Consider the following 25235-nt stretch of genomic DNA (forward strand, 5'->3'; position numbering starts at 1 on the left):
TATTCGAACATGCTCTAATGGATTAAGGTACAACAACCCAAAATTATATTTAAGGATCGTAGGTCATTTCAACTCTGCTTGCACAGAAAGTGCCAACTAGGCGTTCGCAGTTTTAGGAAAGGGTTCAGTAAGTAACACCCAGGACTACCAACTACGTTCATAAACAGAACAGTTGGTCTATTGATGGGTGGTTCTTTCCAACCAGGTAATATGTCCCTGGACTTGTGGCAGTAAAGAATGGGTGCATGAAACATACAGTATAGAAAAGGAAAACATAAGATTACATCAGCAAGTTCTAATTGGGCATCTACTCAAAGAATTGTGTGGCTGCTAGCATACATACAAATCAAGAGAAAGAAGCAGATCCAACAAAGATATTATAGCCAGTTGTCTTCTAAATTTATGTACAATTATGTTCATTCATGAAAGTTACATTTTCATAGTTTACATTCTTTTTTTATTAACTCTATGAAACGTCTTTGTTCAGAATTAGAAAATACTGCCATTAATAACTTAATGGTGAAACCATAGACTTTAGGCATCTCTTTTCACATTCAGCAAATCCCAGCATGGGAAATCGAGGGCAATCGAGAGATACTGTTTCCCAAATCTGAACAAACAAATTGTGGCAACAAGTATATATTGCAATTTTATTTCATTCGCTCAAAACAAAGTTAGCATGTAAGAAATGTTAAATGAAACATGATAAAAATAGCAGAGATGAATTGGGAGGAAGTAAAAAAAAACAAAGTAAATCAAATGCATGAAAATTCAACATTCGTTAGTGTTCCATAAACCTAATTGACACTGATGGTTTAAAATATTGTAACAATGACATTTGGAAATCATGATAAAGACAAAGATTTCAGCACCAGCACTCAAGATTTATACATTCAGCTTGATTGCAATGGTTTTTTTAGCCACTCGTGTATAATATAGATTTATCACAGCTCAGATCACAGTGTTGAGGAAAGTAGTACCTTCCTAGAATTGGAAAGGATCTCCTAAACTATCAATAGTAAGATATCCCAACATACAAAAAAATCTTCCCACCAGTACTTTTTATCAAACTTTTCAATTGTAACAGAAAACGTGTTAGCATTTGCTGTTCTTTTTAATAACTGAAATCTCCGACAAATGACAACTGCCAACGGGATAGAAATCATATTTTTCAGATTAAGTTCTACCAGAGACTCCCCGCTACAGTCACGCACGAGCCAAAATCTGAAGGGTTCAGCAATTTGTGACAAAGTAAAACAGATGTAAAAGTGACTTGAAAACATTTCCTACATCCTTAAAAAAAGAAAAAATGAAAAAAATCATGTTAATTTTAGACCAAGGCACAAAACGTTTAGTGCATAAACCAGTTTCATTAAAGATTTAGGAGTTCAATCACCTGTCTAACTTTGGACTGCTTATACCCATGTCATGCCTTTTCGGCTAATCTAACATTTTTTATGAGAAAAATCGAACATGATTTCTGACAAGGGTAAATTTCCTTAACATTGAAATGTTTGCCTAAATAAAGTTACATTTACAAGAGATAAAAATGCCTCCATATTTTGTTTTCTTTTAAAGTGAAAGTACTTTACAAGCTTGCTGCATTTGTTGAGAATGCCTTCGTGTTGTACCATGCAGAACATTAAACAGTTTTTGGAATAGGCTGTCTATGCTGGAGTTGGTTTGCATTTCCAATGTAGATCATACTTTCAATACAGTCTTGTCCTGGAATTCATTCAATATGCCACAAAAACAGGGAAACATTCAATAGGAGAAGCTTCCTTGTTCAGCCGCTTTTCCAAAAGCAGCAACTGCTGTCGATTTGCTTTGGTGACCAGCACTTTCCAGGATATGCTATGTAAATGTTGTCCTGTGCGTGAAGCTGCACGTTATCTAGCGTGTACAGAAAATTTTTGATGAAACATTCCTCTGAAACAACCGGGGAAATTAGTCTAAGAAGAAATCAACACAGATCACAAGCAAATATGGCACTATTGTAGGTCTGCATAATCCAACGTGCACCAAATGCTATGCCGATCCGAACATCAAAAGGCTACTTGATCTGACTTGAAGGAATCTCGTTTTCTTTTTTCAACCAGAGCGTAGATGAGGGCCTTGATTAATTTTGGTACCAGGTGAGCAGGAAAACCTTTCCATCGCTTGAGCATTGTCATCACTCTTAGAAGGGACGGCCCACAATCTCAAGTTGCTGCCCTCGCTTTACAAAACCAACAGCATAAAGTAGGTCTCCTGGACAAAAGGAACAGCCTGTTTTGTACAGTGACGCCTGGACGTAGAATGGCAGGTGTAGTACATCTGTCAGTAACTGCCACATGTATATATTATCAGACTTCAGTGACTGGTAAAAATGAGAAGCAGAAGGACGATCCTCAAACGGTAATCTGTAAACCACATTGGAACATTCTTTCACGCTACTCTGCTCTAATAATTTTGACTGTTCTTCACCGGTATCAACTTGAACAAGTTGAAGATCTATATGGGGCACAGCAATAAGAATTTATATTAACAAGTAACTTATCTGAACGTAAAATGAAAATATGAATAGCTGATACAGGATGTCTATGGACCTAATGGCACTAACTCGATTACCAAGAAATTCTAGATCCTTGAACTCAATAGTCATGCATGTAATCAATGAGAAAGAAAAATGTTTTAGCAAAACCCAGCAGTATGAAATCATAGACTTAACTAGCACCTTCCACCCTATATTAATGGACGTATAAAAGTGTAAAATAAAAAGTTAACATGTGACATGCATGTTTTTCTGAGCTCAAAACAGTGGTGATTGTGCAGAGTACAAAAACGCCCACATGCATAAATGAAGCCTGTATCCTGAAAATGTAGACTTACTATGGATGAATAATTTACATTCGGCTATTAATCTAGGAACACTTTGGGAGGGCATTTTATGCTGATAAATCAAATACTATATTTGCAATTTATTTCTGTATTACTTGAAGGTAAACTAGAGTGAGCTCCTATAAAATTTTCCAAAAACTAGAATGTGCAATATCAATTTCTAGGACACCTTCTTCTGCTTATTCTGTAAGCAACCCAATAATTCAATATTTGTGTTTGAACTAGTTACAAGTGATATGGTCTAAATTCTGATATCTCTGAAATTAATACCGAATAGGAAGACAAACCTGAGATACACTTGCAGAACACAACAGTAGAACTTGCTAAATCCCTCTATTAAAGGCTTTTCTTGCTAGATCTTTAAAAAAAAAATCTAAAATATGTGCAATTTATCTTGACATGAGATTATTCAAATGCTCTGCTTTGACAGTCAAAGGAATTTCTGCATAATCATTACAGTAATGTTAAGACTCTTTTCCACTGGTTTGAAAGGTCAGAAAAAGCAGCAAACTATGAAGGAAATGGCACATCACCGGAGTGATGTCTTTGAAAGTTCCTAGAATGTGTCTTCCAACTTGTGGGACATCGATCTTCTGTTTTCCTCTACCGGCTTACAAAATGAAGTCCGTTTAAAGACACGCCAAAATGGCAGTTCAGTCCTAGGCTCCTATGCAGTATTTGACTTGCTCAGTTCCTGCCTGATTGCTATTAACAAAAGAAAAATATATATTAGTTCATTGAAAATATACAAAAATACCCACTCGAGTTCTGTTTTTCCTCCTGAATTATGTAGTTTATAGTGAAACTTATTTTAAATATTTACTATCACTTCATACATAATTTTATTTTTAGCCCACATTGTGAAAACAACCAATCTTTGAAAAGAGTAGAATTTACCGATGCCATGAGGTGACATAGTTAAAACGAAAAAGCAATGAAATGCCATCAAGAATTATAGCCACTTTTATTCTTCCTGTTTGCTAGTATAGAATTCTGTGCTACCAAATGGGCAAACCAAAAAGATGACCACAATCTTATAAAGTAACACATTCAATGACTAAATGGTGTAAGATTTGATGTTTAAACAGTAAGGTTGCTGCTGCATACTAGCATGTCTCATACACCCAATTTGCTATTTATCGGGCTCTACCACCACCAGGTAGGATTTGTGATTTTATACCCACTCTGCCCAAAGAACATAAAAGTTAGACAGCAACCATTCTTTGCCACGGAAACAGGAAGCCCCTGGACGGTCTACTTGTGAACCAAGGATACCTGTTTAAAACACAACTTGCCTTCTTTAGAAATTTTGTGACATGCTACATATGAAGCTTTGGGGTCCGGGGTGAACTAGCTATAGAAGTCTGGTTATACACAAGTACAGAACAATTTGTGAAACTGGCACCAAATAGTTTTTCTTAAGTCTGGAAAGTTTATCATCTGCAGTACCCCTGCGCGTCGGAAGGTGGCGTCTGTCAAGTCTGCGTTCTTAGTCTGCGTCGTGGTTACCGAGATGACGTCGCAGTAGCTACATAGACGCCACCCTTGCGCGTGGACGTCATATCTCTACACTACTTTCCACACCAGAAGCGCAGAGCCATGCCACTGACCACTGGTGCACAAAACTAGGGCCCTGAAAGGAAGTCCTTAACCCTAGAACAAGTTCGGGGAGGATGGTTGGGGCGGTAAGGAATCTATAACTAACCGATGATTGATATATATGTGATCAAGCCACCCCGGTGGTGAAACGCATTATGGCGGACTCATGAAAGAATAAACGCTACTTGCTTTTTTGCACATACTCTGGGCTCGTGTCTGCTTCCTTGGTGCTGGTTGGGAATTCGTCGCTGCACCCGATATATATATATATATATATATATATATATATACGAACCAATTCCTCAGACCTCAACGGGACGTGGCGAAAGAGACGGACCCCTCGGCTTCAGGCAAGATGTTATTTTTATTGTTAACCTTCCAAGCGACGCGTTTCGAGTACCAAGTACTCTTGTTCACACGAAGGAAGGTAACTGGTTCATCTGAAAAAAAACTGTTATCGTTTCCATACCTTAGAATAGATACCCCAGAAATAACAACCCAGGGGGTGGGTCTGCGAACCAAGTTCACACCAGAAAGTCCTGGAGAACTAAACGGCCAAAGAAGCAGTCTCTCCGGACTGGACTGTCGAGACAGTAGTGTTTGGTGAACGTGTGCAGCGATGCCCACTTAGCTGCCCGACAGATGGCATTTATGGGGACTCCTCGTCCCAAAGCAGTAGTAGCTGATGTCGCCCTGGTGGAATCGCACGCAGCCCCACTGGAGGCTCCTTCTTTGCCAAAGAATAGCAGGCTTTGATACACAAAATGACCAACAAAATGACCAACCTGGAGATGGTCTGTTTATGCAGGGCCAGACCTTTCTTAGCGCCCACGTAACCAACAAAGAGCTGGTAGTTCACGCGGAATTGTTTGGTGCGATCAAAGTAAAAGAAAAACGTGCGTTTGGATCCAGACGGTGGAGCCTCTTCCTCTTTCAAAGGATACGGAGGCGGAAAGAAGGTAGGCACAGTGATGGTTTGGCCAATGTGGAAAGAAGTAACCACCTTGGTCGCCAGTAGGTAGATATAGTTAGTACCTAGTTTCCATAGGAAATCTACAACATTCCATTTGGAATAACGTTGGCGCTGGTGGACGAATCTGAGCTAAATTCTCCAAGAAAATGGCCTGCTCTGCTCCTTCCCTGATAGTTTGGGGGTGATTCGTAAAGTGGGGGGCGAGAAAAAAAGGGGGGTCCAAAAACGTGTTTTCCCCATGCAATTTCCATTGCGACCTTTAGCCAGGGCTACAGCCCGAACGGCTGAACGGAATTACACCAAATTTGGCAAAAAGGTAGAGTTGGGTTCGCAGATTGTTCTATTTGTTAAATGGTGTAAATCCGTTCAGTAGTTCCTTAGAAAATCAAAAGTAAAATCATAGCGATCTCTAGAGACGAAGTACCGTACGCGTACAATTACAAGCACGAGCTGCATGCCGATTGGCTGTCAACTGTCTGTCAACACTCCGAACCAGGAAGTGTTGGCAGCCATCTTGTGCCACAGTAGAACCGAGTCACAAGAAAACAGGGAAACAAAGGTGAAAACGAAGAAAAGGGGGCAGGGTAGAAACACCCTGACCCCCTAGGCCTGCTCAGGGGGTCCCCCAAGGCCCCCCAAAATTTCCCTTAAAGTTTTGTCTGCAAACGCCCAGGGGACTGCGTTGCAGAGAGGTGTAAAAAAAGGGCGGGCCTCATTACACCTCTCTGCAACGCAGCCCTTTGGCGCATACTGGAGGTTCCTGGTGGGCTAGTTGGCCCCCAGGGATTCCCAGTATGCAAGGGGAATTAGTTCCCCCTTTGCAAACATGCCAGGGGGCTGCCTTGCAGAGAGGTGTAAAAAGGGGTGGGGCCTGATTACACCTCTGTGCAACGAAGCCCCCTGGCACATACTGGAGCTTCCTGGTGGGCTAGTTGGCCCCCAGGGACCCCCAGTATGCAAGGGGTGTTAGTTCCCCCTCTGTAAACGCGCCAGGGGGCTGCGTTGCAGAGAGGTGTAATGAGGCCATGCCCTTTTTAAACCTCTCTGGTGGGCTAGTTGGCCTCCAGGGACAACCAGTATGCAAGTGGACTTAATCCCCTAACTTAGAACGCGCTACGGGTCGTGTTTGCACAGTGGTGAAGGTAGGGGGCGGGGCTTGAGGTGATGTGTGCAAACATGCCATGTGGCGCGTTTTAAGTTGGGGAATTAATTCCTCTTCAATCCAGAGGTCCCCTAGGGGCAAACTAGTGCAACAGGTACCTCCATTAAGCGCCACGGAGCTGCGTTGCAGAGTGTTGTAAAAAGGGGGCGTGCCCTTTGAACACTTCTCTGAAACACAGCTGCCTGGCACATACTGGAGGTACCTGGTGGGCTAGTTGGCTCACAGGGGACCTCAGGATAGAAGAGGAATTAATTCCCTAATCTAAAACGTGCCACAGGGTGTGCTTGCACACATGTTACCTCAGGCCCCGCCCCCTTCCTTCACTATTGAGCACAATATTCCTCTAAAATCAATGGAACTACGAATTCCGATTTACTCACCTGTTATCACGAGAGACGTCAGTATTGCATCTTTGAGCCCAGTATGGACCCTGAAAAGTAAATCTAAGCGTACTTACTAGTAACTTGTATTTCCTTCCATAGGAATCTATTGTGTGGTTTTCACCAGAAAATTTTCAAGTGTATTTTTGAAACGTACAAATATTCCTCTAAAATCAGCCGAACTACGAATTCCGATTTACTCACCTGTTATCAGGAGAGACCTCAGTGCTGCATCTTTCAGCCCACTACTGATCCTGAAAAGTAATTCTAACCATACTTACAGTAACTTTAATTTCCTTCCATAGGCTAACATTGACTGGTTTCACTTGGAAATTCTTCTAAGTATGGAGTTTTGGAACTTTAAAAAATTCCTCAAAAAACAATTACGATTTACTCACCTGTTATCAGGAGAGACCTCAGTGCTGCATCTTTCAGCCCACTACTGAACCTGAAAAATAATTCTACTCGTAGCTGCTCCTGGTCTTGCTGTTCTGCAAGTATTGTCTTGTCTGTGTCTTTGCTCCTCTCAGGCTCATCAGGGACTTGTGGGCATCAAGGATATCTGTAGTAATCTCCCTTGGAGTAAAGGAGTCATTCCCCTGCATCTGGGGGCACGGCATCAAAGCTGACCGCTCTGCTGCCCCGGTGGTCCTACGGACTTCCCGAGGCTCAGCAATACAGATGGTGAATCTGTGGCTTCCCAGAGGCCTGACTTGTCTTCCCTGCAACTTGGAGGATAGTATTCCTTGGAGTCGCTGGGTCCAAACCTGGTGCGCACCATCGACTTCTTGTTGCCAAGGCTTGTTCGCTCTGCACTCCAGAGATCTTTGGCTACAAGAAGCTCCAGCATCAAGCATCTTATCCCATCCCTCGAACAGCCTCCTCCCTGCATCTCCTGCATTGTGTGCCTCCATCATTGATGGGCTGCCCGAGGTCTTCGTGCGACTCCTGTGCCTTCGGCCTGTGCCTCTTCTCAAGGGTCGTCTTCTGCTTTGGTGGGCTCCACTGCTTGCATGGGACCTGCTGTGACTCCCCTGCACGTGGTAAGTCCCTTGGACCTTGTTGGTCCCTACAATTGCATCTTTTCGGCTTCCATACCAGTTGCGGGAAACAAGCCTTGTTGGTGCTCCTGCCGGATACCGACCACCTGGACACAGACATATGACACGGCTCCTGGTCTTCCACAGCGTTGCTGGGTCCTCGCATCAGCAGCAACAAGGTCCTCATGAACTCTTCTGAATGTCCTGCCAAAGGTGGGCATTGTAGTTCCGTGCCTCTTGGTCACTTCTGAGTGGCATAGACTTTGTCCCCCATGCTTGAAGGTTCACCTTCAAGAATCCACCCTTGGATTCCACTGGCCTTTTTTTTTACAGACTTCTCCAGAGGTTTTTTTTCCAGCCACCAATTGTCATCTATGAGAGGTTCTGACGTCACTTCACCCCTATACACCCCACTTCCCTGGTGCAGGTAATGGTTCCTGGGGCAGAATCAGGTGGGTCTCCAACCTTCGGTCCTCCAAAGGGTTTCTCCAGGATCCTCTGGGAAGGATCCTTATTCTTTAAAACTACAACTTCTCTATTGACTTTTATTGAACACGCTGCTGTGTTTCCAATCTGCACACAGCATCCTTGGGGTTCCTGGGTACTTACCTTGGGTTTTTCCTGGTTTCTCAACATCTTTCAAGTCCTTTGGTCTAAAGTCCCATCCTCCTTTGCAGTTCACATTACACTTATTTAGTATATAGTTTGGTCTCTCCCCTCCCCCCAGAGACCAGTGTACTTTTGTGCTACTTACCGAATTTCTTTGAAGTTTTCTTATGTGCATTATTGATATCTCAAGATACAAGATATACCAAGTGATAGTGATTGCGTTGTGTAATAAATACTTTTTTTTCATGAACACTGTGCGGGTCTTTCTCTCGTCTAATCTACACTCTTGATCAAATGTGGTAAACCAAGCTGCTTTACACTTCAAGAAAAGCTTTAAGGCTGCACTCCACAGCTACTCCTTTGAGAGCTTTAAGGTTATCAAATACCACTAAAATCACCATAAGGGTAGCATATGCTAACTAAGCCAGCCTCCTACATGGTGCACGAGGAAAGAGAAGACCAAATTAAGATACTACTGTAGCAACAAAAAGGGTTTTGGAGGAAACAAGTCAAACCTTTTAGCAATCTCACCACAATGGGCGATTCAAATGACGATGGTTGGTTTCGTAAAAGGCTGAAAGGGCTAATAGATAACCTTCAACAGTGCCCAATGCAAGTCCTCGGCGGGCCAGATATAAAACAAACAGAAGACCATCAACAACTTGGCCTATAATGGGTCTGTGTTGTGGTGCCACAACAAGCTACTAACTTGTCCCAGCATATGGCATCAATAGATTTTGGGGAAGAATGCCTGGCAGCCAGAACGACGTCCACATCTTCTTGAATAATATGAAATGCAGTCAACTGACGGCGCTCCATCTCCATGCATGAATGTGAAGATTGTGCAGGTTGCGGGTGCACAACCTTGTCAGGCTGCTGCGACAGGTTCCTCCTAAAGAGGTAGCATGATCGCAAGACAGATGCTCATGCTCACAGGTTCGAGGTACCACACACCACTTGCCTAATCTGGATGCACAAGGTTGATTTGGGCCTGGTCATTCTTTTGCTTCAGAACATCATTAAGGAGTCTTATGCTCCACTATCTTGAACGAGTTCCTTAGAGGGCCTTCTTGGAAACTCAAGGATGCAAAAGTTTTCCAGTTAGTTAGATTGTGGTGAAGAGATCCAGCCACAGTTCTCATTTAGGGAACTGAGCTTTTGTTGCAGTCGCCCGCCCCCTTTTTAACAACTAGGTGCTGATTTTCGACTGACCGTGCACTGAGGCTTACCAACCAGACCTCAGTCCCAGTGCTGCCTCCATAAAACAAGGTATGGTCTAATGGTGCTACAATTGGATAAGGACTTTAGCACCCCTCTAAGTTCCTAGTAAGTGGTACTCCAGGTACCTAAGGCAGATGTACTAAAGAGGGTCCCTAAGGGCTGCAGCATAGCTTATGCCACCCTAAGGGACCAACATATAAATTCCACACAGATTGCCAGTAGGGGCAGGGTCACACAGTGCAAACCATGAGTGAAAACAAATAGTTTACCTGTCGGTGTAGTTTTGCAGCTTGAAGACTTTCTGGATTCACTGTGCTGTGCATTATTCAGTGGTCTAGTGGTTGGGTCCAGAATCGTAGTATTTTTTAAGGTTTTTTTTCTTAGCCCAGGTGGGCGTCGACGTCCCACCATTTGGTGTCCTCCAGTAATGTTGGCACGCTTCCCCCAGTAGCTCCCATCTTCGGATTCTTTTTTTCATGTTTTTGTGTCAGGTTTGTTTTATCCTTTTCCATTCTTCGCAAGTCGTCCTTTCAATTAAAGGAACTGTAATTTTGTCTCTGAAAGAATCGGATTGTAATCTTCATATATTATTCCCCTCCTGTGTCATCTTTCTGGCGGAGGTGGGTGGGCTCGCTAGTGAATCCAGAAAGTCTTCAAGCTGCAAGACTACACCGACAGGTAAGAAACTATTTGTTTTGCAGCGTGAATCTTTCTGGAATCACTATGCTGTGCACAGACTTTGTAGCGGCTGGGTGGAAGATGAACGCTGGCGGTCAAATATAGGTCGAAGCACTTTTTGTCCTACTTGTGCTTCCTTGTTCATTTATATATCCACACAGTAGTGCTTGGTGAACGTGTGCACTGAATCCCATGTTGCCGCCAGGCAGATGTCTTGGATGGGTGCGTTTGCCAGGAAGGCCATTGTTGCTCCTTTTTTCCTGGTAGAGTGGGCTTGTGCCCGCTCCTAGTAGTTCTTGACCTGCCTGCTTGTGGCAGAATTGGATAGTTTGTGCGATCCATCGTGCAATGGTGCCTTTTGTTACTGGTCTTCCCAGGAAACTGCTTGCGAAGGACACCATGAACTGTTTTGTTTTCCTGTGATCTTTAGTTCTTTCAATGTAATGCATTACTGCCCTTCTAACATCCAGAGTGTTCAGTGCCCTCTACGCGCTTGTGGATGGTTTCTGAAAGAAACTTGGTATCTGTATTGTTTTGTTCATATGAAACCTTGACACCACCTTCGTCAAAGTGTGGGTCTGTTCTCATTACCACCCTGTCATTGTGTATTTCAATGTAGGGTTCTTGTAGTGTTAGCGCTTGTAGCTCGCTTACCCTGCGTAGCGAGGGGATTGCTACCAGAAAGGCTGTCTTCATTATGAGCATCTGTAGTGAGGCCTTGTGGATGGGTTCAAAGGGCGCTTTCATAAGCTCTGTTAGAACTATATTAAGGTTCCATGCCGGCGGCGGCATCCTCTGGGGGGGGCATCCTTAAAGCACCTTCTAGGAATCTCTTTACTACCTGGGATGTAAAGGAGCTTTTTCCAGGCTCCCCTCTTGTGTAGGCTACTATGGCTGCTAGGTGTACTCTCAGCGAGGTACAGCTTAGGTTTGTTTTAAGCAAGCGTGTTACATATTTTAGCACTGGTGATTCCTTGGTGTTTCTATTGGGTAGCTTTTCCCTGATGCACCATTGTGTGAATCGTTTCCATTTTGCCACATAGCACCTCCGTGTGGTAGGCCTCCTTGCCACCCGCAGTGTGCTCTCTGGGAGTTTTAGGTGTGCAAACTCTACGTCTTCAGGAACCAGGCTGCTAGGCAGAGGCTCTCCAGCTCTGGGTGAAGCACCTCCCCGTTTTGCATAGAAAGCAAGTCTCTTCTTTTAGCGAACTTGTTTGGTGGGCCCTGCGCCATCTCCACTATTTGTGAGAACCAGGACTGTCTGGCTCACTGTGGCACTACCAGAATCAGTGTCATTTTGCTGGTTCTGCATTTGCTGAGCACTCTATATCAGTTGTATCGGGGGAAAAGCGTAGGCAAATGTCTTCGACAGCTTATCCATAGGGCATTCCCCTGGGATTGTTCCCCTCGTCGTCTGTATGCAAAGTATTGGCATTTCGCATTCTGGTGTGCTGCAAACAGGTCTATTTTTGGGGTTCCCCACTTCTTGAATAGCTTTTGCATTTCCTGTGCATTGAGCTTCCACTGGTGGGATGCTGGTGTCTTTCTGCTGAGCCTGTCTGCCTCCACGTTGCCTTTCCTGGTAGGTGAATTGCCAGGAGGTCTATTTCTAGTTGGATGGCCCATCTCCATATCTCCTGCGCTAGGTTGGATAGTGCTACTGATTGTGTTCCTCCCTGTTTGTTGATGTAGAACATCGCTGTTGTGTTGTCGGTTTGTATCAACACTCTCTGCCTGTACTGTTGTTTCTGGAAGGCTTTTAGGGCAAGGTACACGGTCTTTAGTTCCAGGTAGTTGATGTCTGATCGCATCTGCTAGAGTCCACAGACCCCTCACCTGGAGCTGGTTCATGTGTGCTCCCCATCCCCTCTGGGATGCGTCTGTGGTGATGGTCACTGCTGGGTTTGTTGGTGTTAAAGGCTTCCCCCTTGTTATGTTGTCTTTATTCCACCACGCTATCTCCTCTTGAACTGAGTGTGTTACAACCACTAGATCTTCCCAACTTCCTGTAGCTTGTGACCATTGTTGTTGGAGCCATTCTTGGAATGGTCTCATGTGAAGTAGTATATTGGGGGCCAGGTGTATGCAGGATGCCATCATCCCCATGATTTTGCTCGCAGTCCTCACTGTCCGAGCTTGCCCCTTCCGGTATTGATTTGTCTCCTTCAGCAGAGCAAGTGTTCTCTTGTCGCTGGGGAACACCTTGTTCTGAATGGTGTTGATCTGTGCGTCCAGGAAGATCTTCACCTGTTCTGGTTTCATGGAGGATTTTCCCAAGTGCATTGAGAATCCCAGTTCTGTCAGCATCTGTGTGACCCGCTGTGCATGTAGAAGCTGGCATTGCTTGTAGGAACTTGCCTTTATTAGTCAGTCGTCGTCGTAGGGGTATACATGAATCTCTTCCCTTAGTAGGTGCGTTGCTACGGCTGCGAGGCATTTTGTGAAGAGCCTTGGTGCGGATTTTAGTCCGAAGGCTAGGGCTGTGACCTGGTAGTGTGCTTTGTTGATGGCAAATCTTAGTAGATGTTTGTTGTCTGTTCATGGGAATGTGAAGGTAGGCGTCTTGGAGGTCTATGGTGGACATAAAGTCTCCGTCCCTTATCTGAGGAATAACCTCCTGTAGGGATGTCATTTTGAATTTTTGAGTCTTTATGTAATGGTTTAGGAACCGTAGGTCCAGGATGGATCTTAAGCTTTTGTCCATCTTTGGTACGAGGAAGTAGTTTGAGTACACTCTCTTGTTTCTTTCTTTGAACGGTACTGTTTCTATTGCCTCCTTGTGGAGGAGTTCTTGTGCTTCCTGTAGGAGGAGCGAGAGTTCTTTTGCAGAGTGCGCCATACTTTTTCCTCTCCTGTTTGGTGGCTTCTTTTCCAGTTCTATACAGTAACCGAACTGTATGATGTTCAGTATCCATTTGTCTGATATTTTCTTCCACTCCTGGAAGAAGTGTTTTAGTTTGCCTCATACTAGTGTTACATGTTCGTTGATCTCCGATTTGAGTGCATGTAATTGTTTTTTGGGTCTTTTGTCGTGCCCCATCCCCTAGATGTGTTGGTGGGTGGGCACGGTCGGTGCAGCTGAGTCACTTTGAGGTGGGTTACTGGCCCCCTCTTCTTGTTTGCCCTCGTCCATTCGATCGCCCAGGTTTGCTGTTGCTGATCCTGCTGCGCTTGGTTGTTGCCTTGGTATGTTTGTTGGAATGTCTGGTGTGAAGTTCCAGGCTGGTTGCCCCCTCTGCCATTTGGTCTCCGTGTTGGGGTGCCCTTTCTCATACCAACTTGAACTGCAACGCTTCCATGGACCTTGCAATTTCATTCTCCTTCAGCTGCGTCAGTTTTTCATCTACTGGCGCTCCGAACAGCGTTTCCCCATTGAAAGGTGTGTTTAGAATATTATTCTGGACTTCTGGCTTAAAACCTGAAATTCTCAGCCAGGCATGCCTCCTTTCTGTAATTCCAATCATCATGAGCCTGTTGGATGTGTCTGCCGCATCCAGGGATGATTTGAGGCAGGAGTTTGCCATGTTCTTGCCTTCCTCCACCAGGTGTGCTGCTCTCTGCTGGTACTGTTCAGGGAGGTCTTTGAGTAGTTGTCCGACCTCTTCCCAATGTTGGTACGTATGCCTGTTGAGTAGGGCATTAGAGTTAACAAGGCGCCAGTGAATAGCTGCATTCCTCTCTATTTTTCTTCCTGTGAGGTCTATCCTCTTACTTTCTTTGCCTGGAGGTAGCCCGGAGTTCGTGGGAAGGTTGGCCCTCTTTCTGGCTGTTTTTGCAATGATTGAGTCAGCCGTGACAGATCCCGGATGTATGGAGGGTCCTTAGAGGAATGTTTGTATTTTTTCTCTGTCCTAGGTGTGACAGATCTGCAGGATGATGGCTCCTTGAAAGCTCCCCTGCCCTGGTCCAGGACACTTGGGAGCATGGGCAGGAATTGGCTCCTGGTTTGAGGGGGATAAGGGTCTCTAAGAGGAAGCAGGCTTTTGGTTTCTTTGCTCTAGTTTCACCCCATATGCTGCAGCCGCATTCTTGATGACCATATTGTAGATGCCAATGTCGTCTGGCGGCTTTGGCCTTGAAGGATATGTTTCTACGGCCTTTTCCGGACTTTCGGCGTCGAGGTCCTGCCAATCCAGGTCCCGCGCCACATAGAATACTGACCCCAAACTTGTTTGTTGGTCTTACGCGCCTTCTCCCTCATAATATAAGCCCTCTTCCACCTGCTGATCTGCGGGTTCTGGAGTTTTCGGCAGTTCTTCGGCATCAAACTCCTCTTCCTGCTCAACTTCGACAATGGTCGTGGGCTTAGAAGGGATGGTGTATCTTTTCATCCGTTAGTCGAAATCCTTCTTTCTCTGGAGGATACTGTCCATTTCGGCATCGAGCCTTCGCTTCTTCCTCTCCATTTCGGCAGCCTGTTCGGCATCGAGGGTTTCGGCAGGCCTCTTCAATGTCGAAGCCGCCTTCGGGTCTTTTTCCTTCTGCGTCGAGAGTGCCTTTTCAGGGACGTGCTTTGACGACCTAGGTTTGTCTTGACTTTTCGCTGACAGAGTCCTTTTTGAAGGATCAGCTGGGCTGTTTGTCCTTGGATGCAGCTGCGGCCGTCGATTGTTTTGGCGCCAGTGCTCCTTTCGAGGAATTTGACTCTGATTTTCGAGAGTTGAAGTTTTCGATCTTCCTCTCCTTCGTCATAGTGTTCTTGATGTTCTTGTGTTCTTGATTGCGAGATGTATTCTCCAACTTTTTCGGTGATTTTCTGCTTTATCTGCTCCTTTTTCTCCAAAAACTCTGGAACCTCTCGGTGACGATCTAGACCCAACGGCGGGCAAAAGAATGTGAAGATGGCGCCCAAGGTGGGAGCTTCAGGGAAAGCGCGCCGACATCACGGGAGGACACCAAATGGTGGGATGTCGATGCCCACCTGGGCTAAGAAAAAAAAAGAAAAAGAAGAAATACTACGATTCCGGACCCAACCACTAGACCGCGGAATAATGCACAACAGTGAATCCAGAAAGATTCATGCTGCAAAACATGACACTCCTGTGTCTGATGCCAAAGTCACGGCCTCTAATATATGTAAGTCACCCATACAGTAGTCTTTGAGCAGTTAAGGCAGAGTCCATTATATTTTACATGAGGGCATACATGCATGAGCAGATATGCCACTGATGTCTAGTTGTATTACTAGACATTGCAAGTGAGCAGGAAAGCCATCTTAAGGTATATACTGGGAACTAGTCAAAACAAGTTCTGCAGCTACATAATGGCTGCACTAAAACTTGGTGTGGTATGAAATACCTCATATTCATAAACCCCCACTGATTCCAGTGATGGATTTATTAATACATGTACCCCCTGAAACCTACCAGCCCTCTAGTGTATTAGCTGCCTGGTCTAGTCCTGCCTGCTTCCACAGACAAGTTTCTAACTCCCTAGGAGGTGAGAGCCGGGTTCTCACAGGACAGAAAAAATGCGCTCTCTGGGTAGTAAGACATTACCACGCATTACTTTACCACAAACTTTTTACCACGCAGATTTTAAAACTCAGACCACACATTTACATTCACTCACATTGGTAATACCTTTACCACGCAATCCACTGCCACACACTTTTTAACATGCTTCCAGTTCTAGAAAAATCCTGTCACAGTCTAACACTGCCACTTACTGTTCAAAAATGGAACAATAAATCTTATAACACTATTGTAAACTAAATATATATATATTTTTTGAATTACATTTATGTCAGTTTACTTTTTGGGGGAAACCCCCCCAAGCCCATCCCTTTTTAAATTACCCGTAACATGTATAAACTACTTACCCCATTGTCACAAATGAAAACTTATATCCTTTGTAAAGACTTGCGTGATAAAGACTAACGTGGTAAAAGTAATTCCGATGTAAGAAATGCATCGTAATTCCTCTTGTGGTAAAACTTTGTGGGAAAGGCTGCAAGAGGTTATCACCGCCTCCCCCAGGAAAGGCTAGTAAACTAGAATTCCAAGCCAGGGGCATTCCACTATATTATGTGTGGTGGAATTAGGAAATCTGGGACAGGGTGATGCACACTCCCCACAGGAAGTGGTCATCTAAGGAGTGTACTGACCGCAGGGTAAGTAACCCAGTTTCTACTACCCTTCACTCTCCTAAAGCATTAACTTGAGTATTTAGGGGACCCCTCCAACCCGATACCAAGACTTTAGATTCTGATGAATCAAGAGAAGGAGTGGACAAGATGATTCCGGTCACAAGAACCAAGGAGCGACAGACTTGGCACCAACACAGCCACGCTGACTGCTGCCCCCAACAATCATGAAAGAAGCTGAAAACCAGAGGGCTCGCAGTGCTTCGCTAATTGCCTGAAGAAAATCCCTTGGAGTAGATGAGTGTTGTGGTAAATGAAGATATAAAATAGATGGTAGCCAGGTAATTAATCCAAGTAAGATGTTTATTATTTGGTTTCAATAAGATAAGTATTAGGTACCACCAGGAGCTTGATGGATGTTGCTCAGCCCTCACTCACCAACTGACATTCTCCACACACACCAGGCACACACACATTCTATTCACTCTGACATCACGCACACCAACATTCCACGCAGACATCTCACTCATTCTGGCTGAGCAACCTAAAGGAGATAAATCTAGTTACAACATATGTCCTTTTCTTCACAGGAATTAAACAGAATTGCTTGCAACATAAAGCAATGACAATTTTGAAAGATACACATGCAATAAAACGGACAGTTCATATTAGAAAAGAAAAAAAGAATAGGTAAAGCAAAGAAGGAATGTAAAAGGATAAACCCTAGAACACATCCCCTTCCCATGGGGAAGTTTGAGAGAAAAAGAAATATAGAAAAAAATAAACTTTTGACATTAATAAATATATACTATAACAATATACTAACGCATCTTAACACCAGATATTCTCAAAAGCTAAACACATCTAAGTAAACGAATATACTAACACATCTAAAATCCTTGCTTGCTAAACAAGCCTTTTAAAAATTAATCTAACGCGTCTTACTACCTGCGCCATTTAATACTTAGTCTAACGCGTCTTACTACCTGCGCCATTTAATACTTAGTCTAACGCGTCTTACTACTCGCGCGTTAATAAATCCTAATGCTAACTAATAACTAACTTTAATAAACAATGTAATGCGTCTTACTAATTGCGCTTTAATAAATGTAATGCGTCTTACTAATTGCGCTTTAATAATCAATGTAATGCGTCTTACTAATTGCGCTTTAATAATCAATGTAATGCGTCTTACTAATTGCGCTTTAATAATCAATGTAATGCGTCTTATTATTAGCGCACTTAGTTTCAATGCCAATACTACCCTATTAAAACTTAACCCTTCAACACTCCAAAGACACCAAAATGACGTCACTTATCACTAACCAGCTACAATACTCTAAATTACAGAACACGGGCACTCATAACACACCAGACAAACCACCACAGGGAACTCTTCACCCAACACACACCCGCAGGACCACAAGACATATTGACCAGCAATAAAAATGCAAGAGAATGTCTCGTGCACCGGTGAGCGATCTCTCCCACGGGGCTTAAATATGAACGAAATAATTAGTTCTCCAAGTGCCAGTAGTATTTGCACGTAGCAGTAGAGTTAAAATGTACCTTCCGAGTGAACCCCTTACAATTCCAACTTGAAATTAAAAGAACTATTTTCCAAGTGCCAGTAGTATTTGCACGTAGCAGTAGAGTTAAAATGTACCTTCCGGGTGAACCCCTTACAACCTTCACTTTCGCGCTTTAAAAGAAAACCATTTGCCACTTTGCACAGCAACAACTTCACCAAATGTCTCGTACAGCTTATGAAAATTATGTTGCCATGGTGATGTTTCGTACAAACAGCATAAGATGGCGGCACGCATCCTGCGTTGAACCGGGTGGCTCTGGGCACGCCGCTGCTCAAAAAGTACAAGTACAGCACAATGATGTTCCACAACGTCACAAGGAGTGAAGGTAAGCTTCACACGTTTCTCTGTGATTTTCAAAAATGGCAATGACAGTTAAAATATCTGTGGCACATTTCCAGTCTCGCATTCTTCATCGCGCAGTTATATTAAATTTGTTTAAAAACATTCGCAAAGTACGTGCTGACATTTATTTTAGGCATGACTCCGCTCTGCCTTTAAATACATGGGCTGCGTGTTGTTCATTTTAATATTTCAGGCTCACGATGTGACAGCTGAATCTTCCCTCATTCCGTCACAATGCTTTTCCTCTTAAAATCGTGTCTCAGCCGCTAGATTGCATTCCCTCATTCAGTCACGGTGCTTTTCCTCTTAAAATTGTGTCTCAGCCGCTCGATTGCAGACAGTGATTTATAGCCCTGAACAGCACTCCCAAGCTGTCCGTTGGAAAGGGACACTGGTGGGACTTACCAGGGTTGTTCTCTTGTTTATTATTTCGTTTCAGCAGAGATAATCTTCTTTCATTATAAATACCCAGATTCTTCGCTTTCAGTTTCAAAAGTTGAAGTTTCTTTACTTCTTTATCGTCCTTGCACGCTGTAAGTTCTTAATACTTTTCCAAAACGTCGCCAAAATGTTGTGGTAAATGAAGATATAAAATAGATGGTAGCCAGGTAATTAATCCAAGTAAGATGTTTATTAGTTGGTTTCAATAAGATAAGTATTAGGTCCCACCAGGAGCTTGATGGATGTTGCTCAGCCCTCACTCACCAACTGACATTCTCCACACACACCAGGCACACACACATTCTATTCACTCTGACATCACGCACACCAACATTCCACGCAAACATCTCACTCATTCTGGCTGAGCAACCTAAAGGAGATGAATCTAGTTACAACAATGAGCTACTCTCCTGCAGCTACAGGCACCAAAGACACAAGGTGCAGTCCACCGAGTTGCCACTCCCCGGCCAGCTCTAGGAAGCAGCTCCCCAGGAAGAGCCCCTGAAGGTCAGATCTGTTGGTCCACTTTCCCCCTCCCGAGTGGGAGGACATCAGGTCCAGCCAGAACCAAATAGGACAAAACCTCATGGTACCAGACACCTTGCAGCAGCAAAGGCTTGTTGTGCCCAGACAGGACACCAACAAAGACCGACCTGCACGCCGAGGAACTTAAGGAACAGTGAGACCAACTTTCTGAGTGGCCCAGCTGTCCTGTTTGCCCCTCTTCTGCAAAATAAAGACAAAGGTGCTACCACCAAATGCTTCAAAGCACCTATGCACCCGCGCTCCAAACCCAAGTCCAAGGGAGGTGATGGTGCCAACGGGGTCCCCAGACCCCTAAGAGCTAAGCTCATGCTTGGGTATGCCCAAGTTGGACTTCGTAGCCGCCTGCAGCCTCTCTGCAGGCCCACTCCAAACACGTGAGACTCTTGCACCGGAAGGAGTAGTTTCTGTCCTGTAACTCCAGTTCTGTAGTAGGGGTATCTGTGTTATAGTCATAATCTAGTGAATAGTCCCGCCCATGTGCGTGGATCCCGGAGCAATCAAAAATAATCTCTTAAATTGTCAAAAAATGCAGACCTGCACAGACACTTAAGAGAGAATTTAAATACAGATAATGCAGCCTATATCCACAGGCTACACTGTCCAGTACTTCAACTAGAAATTCCACCAAAAACCAACAAACAGCACAGCCTGTCCAGTGTTTTCCGCAGAGAAAATCCTTCGCCTACCAGCAGAAGCCTCTGCAATGATAGAGAAAGAGGTGGACAGACAAGCCCCATAGGCTGCCATTATGTGGCTCAGAACAGGATACCGTGCCTTTAAGAGAACTTTCCAGAACACTCAGTATCCCAGAATGCACAGCAGGTCCCTTTTACTTTCAATTCTTTTTGAAGGCGAAACACGCCAGACCTGTAGCATTCCTTACATGAATATCTTTCTCCACCGGGGAGGAGGGCAGGCACTTATGACTAACAGAGATACCCCTACTACAGAACTGGAGTTACAGGACAAACTACTCCTTCTGTAGTAGGGTATCTCTGTGTATAGTCAATCTAGTGAATAGAATGGCAAGCCCATCCCCACACCAAAGCAGCGGTGGCGAGAAGAAAATTAACACCACTACTGTGCGAACAGATTTCGCAGCGAAGCCTGCCCAACCTGAGCGTCTGTCCTGGCATCAGTGTCCAGAAAGTAATGCTTAGCAAAGGTATGGACCGACTTCCAAGTGGCCGCCTTGCAGATTTCTGCAATTGGAACATTACGCAGCAAAGCAGTCATGGCAGCTTTGCCCCTGGTGGAATGAGCCTTAGGTTTACCCCCTAAGGTGTTATTAGCCTTTTGGTAACACAATTGTATACAGGACACAATCCACCTAGAGATGGACTGTTTAGAGGTAGCAAGACCGGTCCTGACTGATCCATAATTGATAAACAATTGGTCTGACCTACGAATATCCTTGGTTTTATCCAGATAAAATTTCAACACCTTCCTCACATGCAGGTAATGCAGAGACCTTTCCTCTGGAGATGAAGGATTCGGAAACAAGCATTTACAATGCAATGGTTTCGCCTTTGGAAAAGTTAGAGCTATTGGCATTGTAAATGACAAAATTTGTATTTATGTGTTGGTTTTGAAAATAGATAAATAAATGGCTGTCGTTTACAATACCAATAGCTTAATCTCTCGCAAATGTGAGACCTATTGAACCCTACGGATGAGCTCCGCAGACAGCAATTACTACCACACACACACACACACCCAGAGCCACACACACACCCAGAGCCAGCCACACACACACACCCAGAGCCAGCCACACACACACATAGCCAGCCACACACACACACACACACACCTAGAGCCACACACACACACCCAGAGCCACCTTGAACCACAGCAGATTCACCACAAAGTATCTCAGTTGAAGTGAATGCCCACCCTTGGGGGAACTTGCAGGGCCTGGAAGACCCAACCCGATATACAACTCACAATAAAGTTCACAAAATGTATTTCTTTAATGCGTGGATGATCTGAAATTAACGTTATAGGACTGCTCTGAGAAACATTTATTAATAGTGATAGTTTTCTACAAATGGTAGTCTGAACTCACATATTCGCAGGGGCTTTCATGCGTGAGGACGAACAAAAAAGATTTGGTAAAAAAACAATATTTGCCTAAAATCACACAATGTAAGCAAGGAAGCAGGTGTCTGTCCAGGTTTTCTGGTTTCACTCTGTACGAACAGCTAGTAAGTAGGTTTCTCTTTTTTTTAACTTCAGTGCATTCTTCTGCATTTTTGAAAAAAAAAAAAAAACAGCACAACCTGGACCCCAGGTATTGAGCGCTTTACGTGGGTATCAGACAGTTCATTACACAACCATCCATGCATTGCTTACAGCCATGGGAAGATGAAGTAATTTGCCCAGAATCACATGATGTTGAGCGGACGCCGAGATTCGAACCTGGCAGCTCAGGCCACAACGCCACAACACCAAACAGCGGGTTGAGGAAGGCAGACGCCACAGGAAAGGTCGGCTCGGTATGATCTCACGGTTACAACAGCACTTCGAGCCGAGCTAGCTTCATGTGGGAGTCTGGAGAGTGGTCTTCAGTCAGCCCATGCTCTGTGAAGCACGCACGGTGCATTCTGGTACTTGTAGTTCCGGTTAAGCTACTGGGTTAAAAAACAGCTTTGTCGGCTAAAGTTACGGCTGGCTGAAGTGCAACCCCGATCCACTTGGGGATGAAGGGTGGGTGGGGTGGCCGACGTGTTGCGGGTAGACAGGGGCAGGATCGCGTCTTCCCTCCTCCGTCATCCTAAGAAACATTTCAGGTAACCCCCCCCCCCCCCCCTACCCCCCCCGCAGAGGCACTGAGGTGAAGAGAAACCATCGCAACTGCGAAAACAGCTATGAGGGAAGGAAGGAAGTCTATTTAGGACACCTCTTTTCCATTCCTGGACTTCGCTTTCACGTATATTTTTTTTTTTTGTATTTATTTAATGCGATTTTATATAGCGCAAACTTTACCCGAAGGTGTCAGGGCGCTTTACATAAGAACCAGTTGCAAAACATAAGGACTTAGGGTTACATGCGTCACATATAAAGATACAAACAGAAAAAATTGCAAATGTACAAGATGTAAAGTCACACAAGAACGAGATACAAAGAAAAATTGCAAATGTAAAAATAGTAGAGTCACTCAAGGAAGAGATACGAATGGATATACTCCAAGAGTCACATAGGAATGTTAGAGAGTACAAAGGTCTACTGCATATACTAGTGATTAGAGTTATCTCTATATACAGAAAAGCATAGTTCCATTAAGTGGGGTCGGAGGGGGGATGCAGTTACAGCACCAAGGGAGGGTGGGAGGGATACACGGGTATGGAGAAAAGGCTAATCAGAAAAGGGAAGAAACATTTGAGGATCATCAAGGGGGGAAACGAGAATGCACTGATCTGTGTAAGCACAGGAGTGGGAAACTGGTGTCCCAGTAACATGGGTCACCTCGTCGCCTTGCTGTGGGGTACTGTTGAAGCAAGCGCTGCCCGCCTCATCCTGTGAGCCCCAGAAGTAGAGGTGGGCGACTCAATGATGGCTCGAGGCAGGCGCTTGGCTCTGGTTCATCTCGAGCCGGGCCAGTGACAGCTCGAGGCGGATGCCTGGCTCTAGCGGATCTCGAGCCCTCATGAACCCTTGCGCCCCAAAACGAGACGTCTGGTGCCAAGAATAGCAGACAAAGAGTTAATGTGCTATTAGAATAGGATACATAATAGGAAAATGTGGTCGGTATCATCTAGTGCTTCAATTACAGAATCTGAAACTAGAAAACCCCAGACCGGTCCTGGCTTCACCAAATTGTGTGATCCTAGGCAAATGTGTTATTTCACCGAGCCTGCATCATGAAAGAGCGCTTTCAAATAAGCGATTTCAGGGTGCGTGCTTTACACAAAAAAACGATTGTATTGATTAATACAATATGACATAGTTTCATCTGTATTGCGATTTGGCACCTACAGGAACACTATATCCTTGAGTATTTCTCTTAAATATGTTGTAACTAATGGTCAAAAGAGGGGCTCCTATTGCTCTTGCACTTTAGCTCACTGGTGGCATTGTCAGGGGATGAATTTCTCTCACTTTATGTTGAATATCTATGGCTTATATTACATAGCCATCGATACAGGGCGATTGAAACGGGTGACCTCGGGTTAAATAACCCCTCACATGTTAAAGAATGCATTTTGTAAACGCTGAAGAGACGTTATCCCAGTTTGACTTGGCGATCGCTGCATGATTTACACGAGCACGTTGTCAAGGCTGGGCTCGTGCACGGGCGCTCCGAGCCGAGCCAAGTGCTCTCACAGCTCACTTGTTGGCTCGCCCCTCACCCCAGATCCCCCTCACTCACCTGGTCTGGGGGTGTCTCTCCGGAGGCAGGCAGCAGCTGGAGGCGCACTATGGGGAGCAGACACTCGGAGGGCACTTAAATGTGTGACTGCTGACGTTCCGGACGGAAAACCCGCTCGAAACCAAGTACCGTGAATCTCACTTCCAGTTTAGTTTCCTCCGAGCGCGAGCAGCGCCTTTCTGTAAACGGAGTGACTTTCTGAAAGCAGCCGGCGGCTTCCGCCTGGGGTGCGGCCTTTCCTGCCCCGGAGGGCGGGTCCGTGCACTGCGGGGATTCCCCCTTCCAGTTCCACCTCGAGGCAGCGAGCCAGGAAATGACCAGCAGAGCAGAGCCAAGGGTCTGCTTGCCGCCGAGTGCCCAGGCACGACTCGAGCCATCGAAAGCGTTGGCATGGAAAAGAAAAAAGAAAACATCATGTAAATGTGAGATATATGGAACTCACATGTTAAAACGTGCATTTCTTTAACACGTGGTAGCGTTTTACTCTAGAAGAGTATATTATATACAATATTTTGAATTGTAGTGGGGGGGGGGGGGGGGGGGCGGGAGTGATCTTCAAAGCCCATTAAAAATTACTCCTGGGGATAGCAATTTAACACTGTTAAAAGTTGCATTTCAATGCACTTTGGGGCAGTGGACATAGCAGTATGTAGAATTTTGTGCACTATTTTCTAGGACAATCAAAGGTGAATGAAGTATTCTTATACATTCTGGCCCTTTAGAGTGAGTCGAGGGCTCGAGTCGGGGTACCACGCGGGTCCTGGCCGCAGGAAAAACATGAAGCACACGGACAGGGGAGGTGGGGGGGCGGGAACGGACAGCGGGAGGGGGGGGGGGGGGTCGGGAAGGCTACCTCCGTTGCCGGTCGGCCGCGGAATTGCCAAAAAAAACCTGGACAACAACAAAAAATAAACCAAGCCCACGATGACGATGCGAAAAGGGTGGAGGGGGAAGAAATCGCGGGAACGCCCACAAATCTTGTCCGGCCATGACAGACAGATCTCTGTTCCAATGGCTAGCCTCCATTTATGGAGCTAGCCAATGGAACAGAGGTGCGGATTCCCAAGCCACTCTACTGTTCTCATTAGGTTTGCACCTGTGTGAAAAGCTGCTTGCGCAGCTTTCACTTAGGCGAAACCTAAAAACGTAGGTAAAGTTATGGTCTGGTTAACATGGGAATCAGAGATAACCTTTGGAAGAAATTTAGGGTGAGTGCGCATAACAACCGTAGCAGCATGAAATACAGTATAAGGTTCTTGGCAACACAACGCCTGAATTTCACTAACCTGCGGGCCGATGTGATGGCCACGAGGAACGC

General features: G+C 44.8%; 1 protein-coding gene across 6 annotated transcripts in view; it reads right to left on the reverse strand.

Annotated features, from left to right (window-relative positions):
- Window positions 1–636: 636 nt before the first annotated feature.
- The window catches only part of ENAH (ENAH actin regulator), a 799370-nt gene continuing 774771 nt past the window's right edge, over window positions 637–25235 (reverse strand). For all 6 annotated transcript variants that reach the window (XM_086926161.1, XM_086926157.1, XM_086926158.1 and 3 more), the window contains one exon: window positions 637–3585. In XM_086926161.1, the coding sequence (XP_086782287.1) occupies window positions 3548–3585 (38 nt within the window). In that variant the 3' untranslated portion in view covers window positions 637–3547. The remainder of the gene's footprint in view (window positions 3586–25235) is intronic.

The sequence above is a fragment of the Lissotriton vulgaris genome, chromosome 6, assembly GCF_964263255.1.
Source record: "Lissotriton vulgaris chromosome 6, aLisVul1.2, whole genome shotgun sequence".
Classification (NCBI taxonomy): domain Eukaryota; kingdom Metazoa; phylum Chordata; class Amphibia; order Caudata; family Salamandridae; genus Lissotriton; species Lissotriton vulgaris.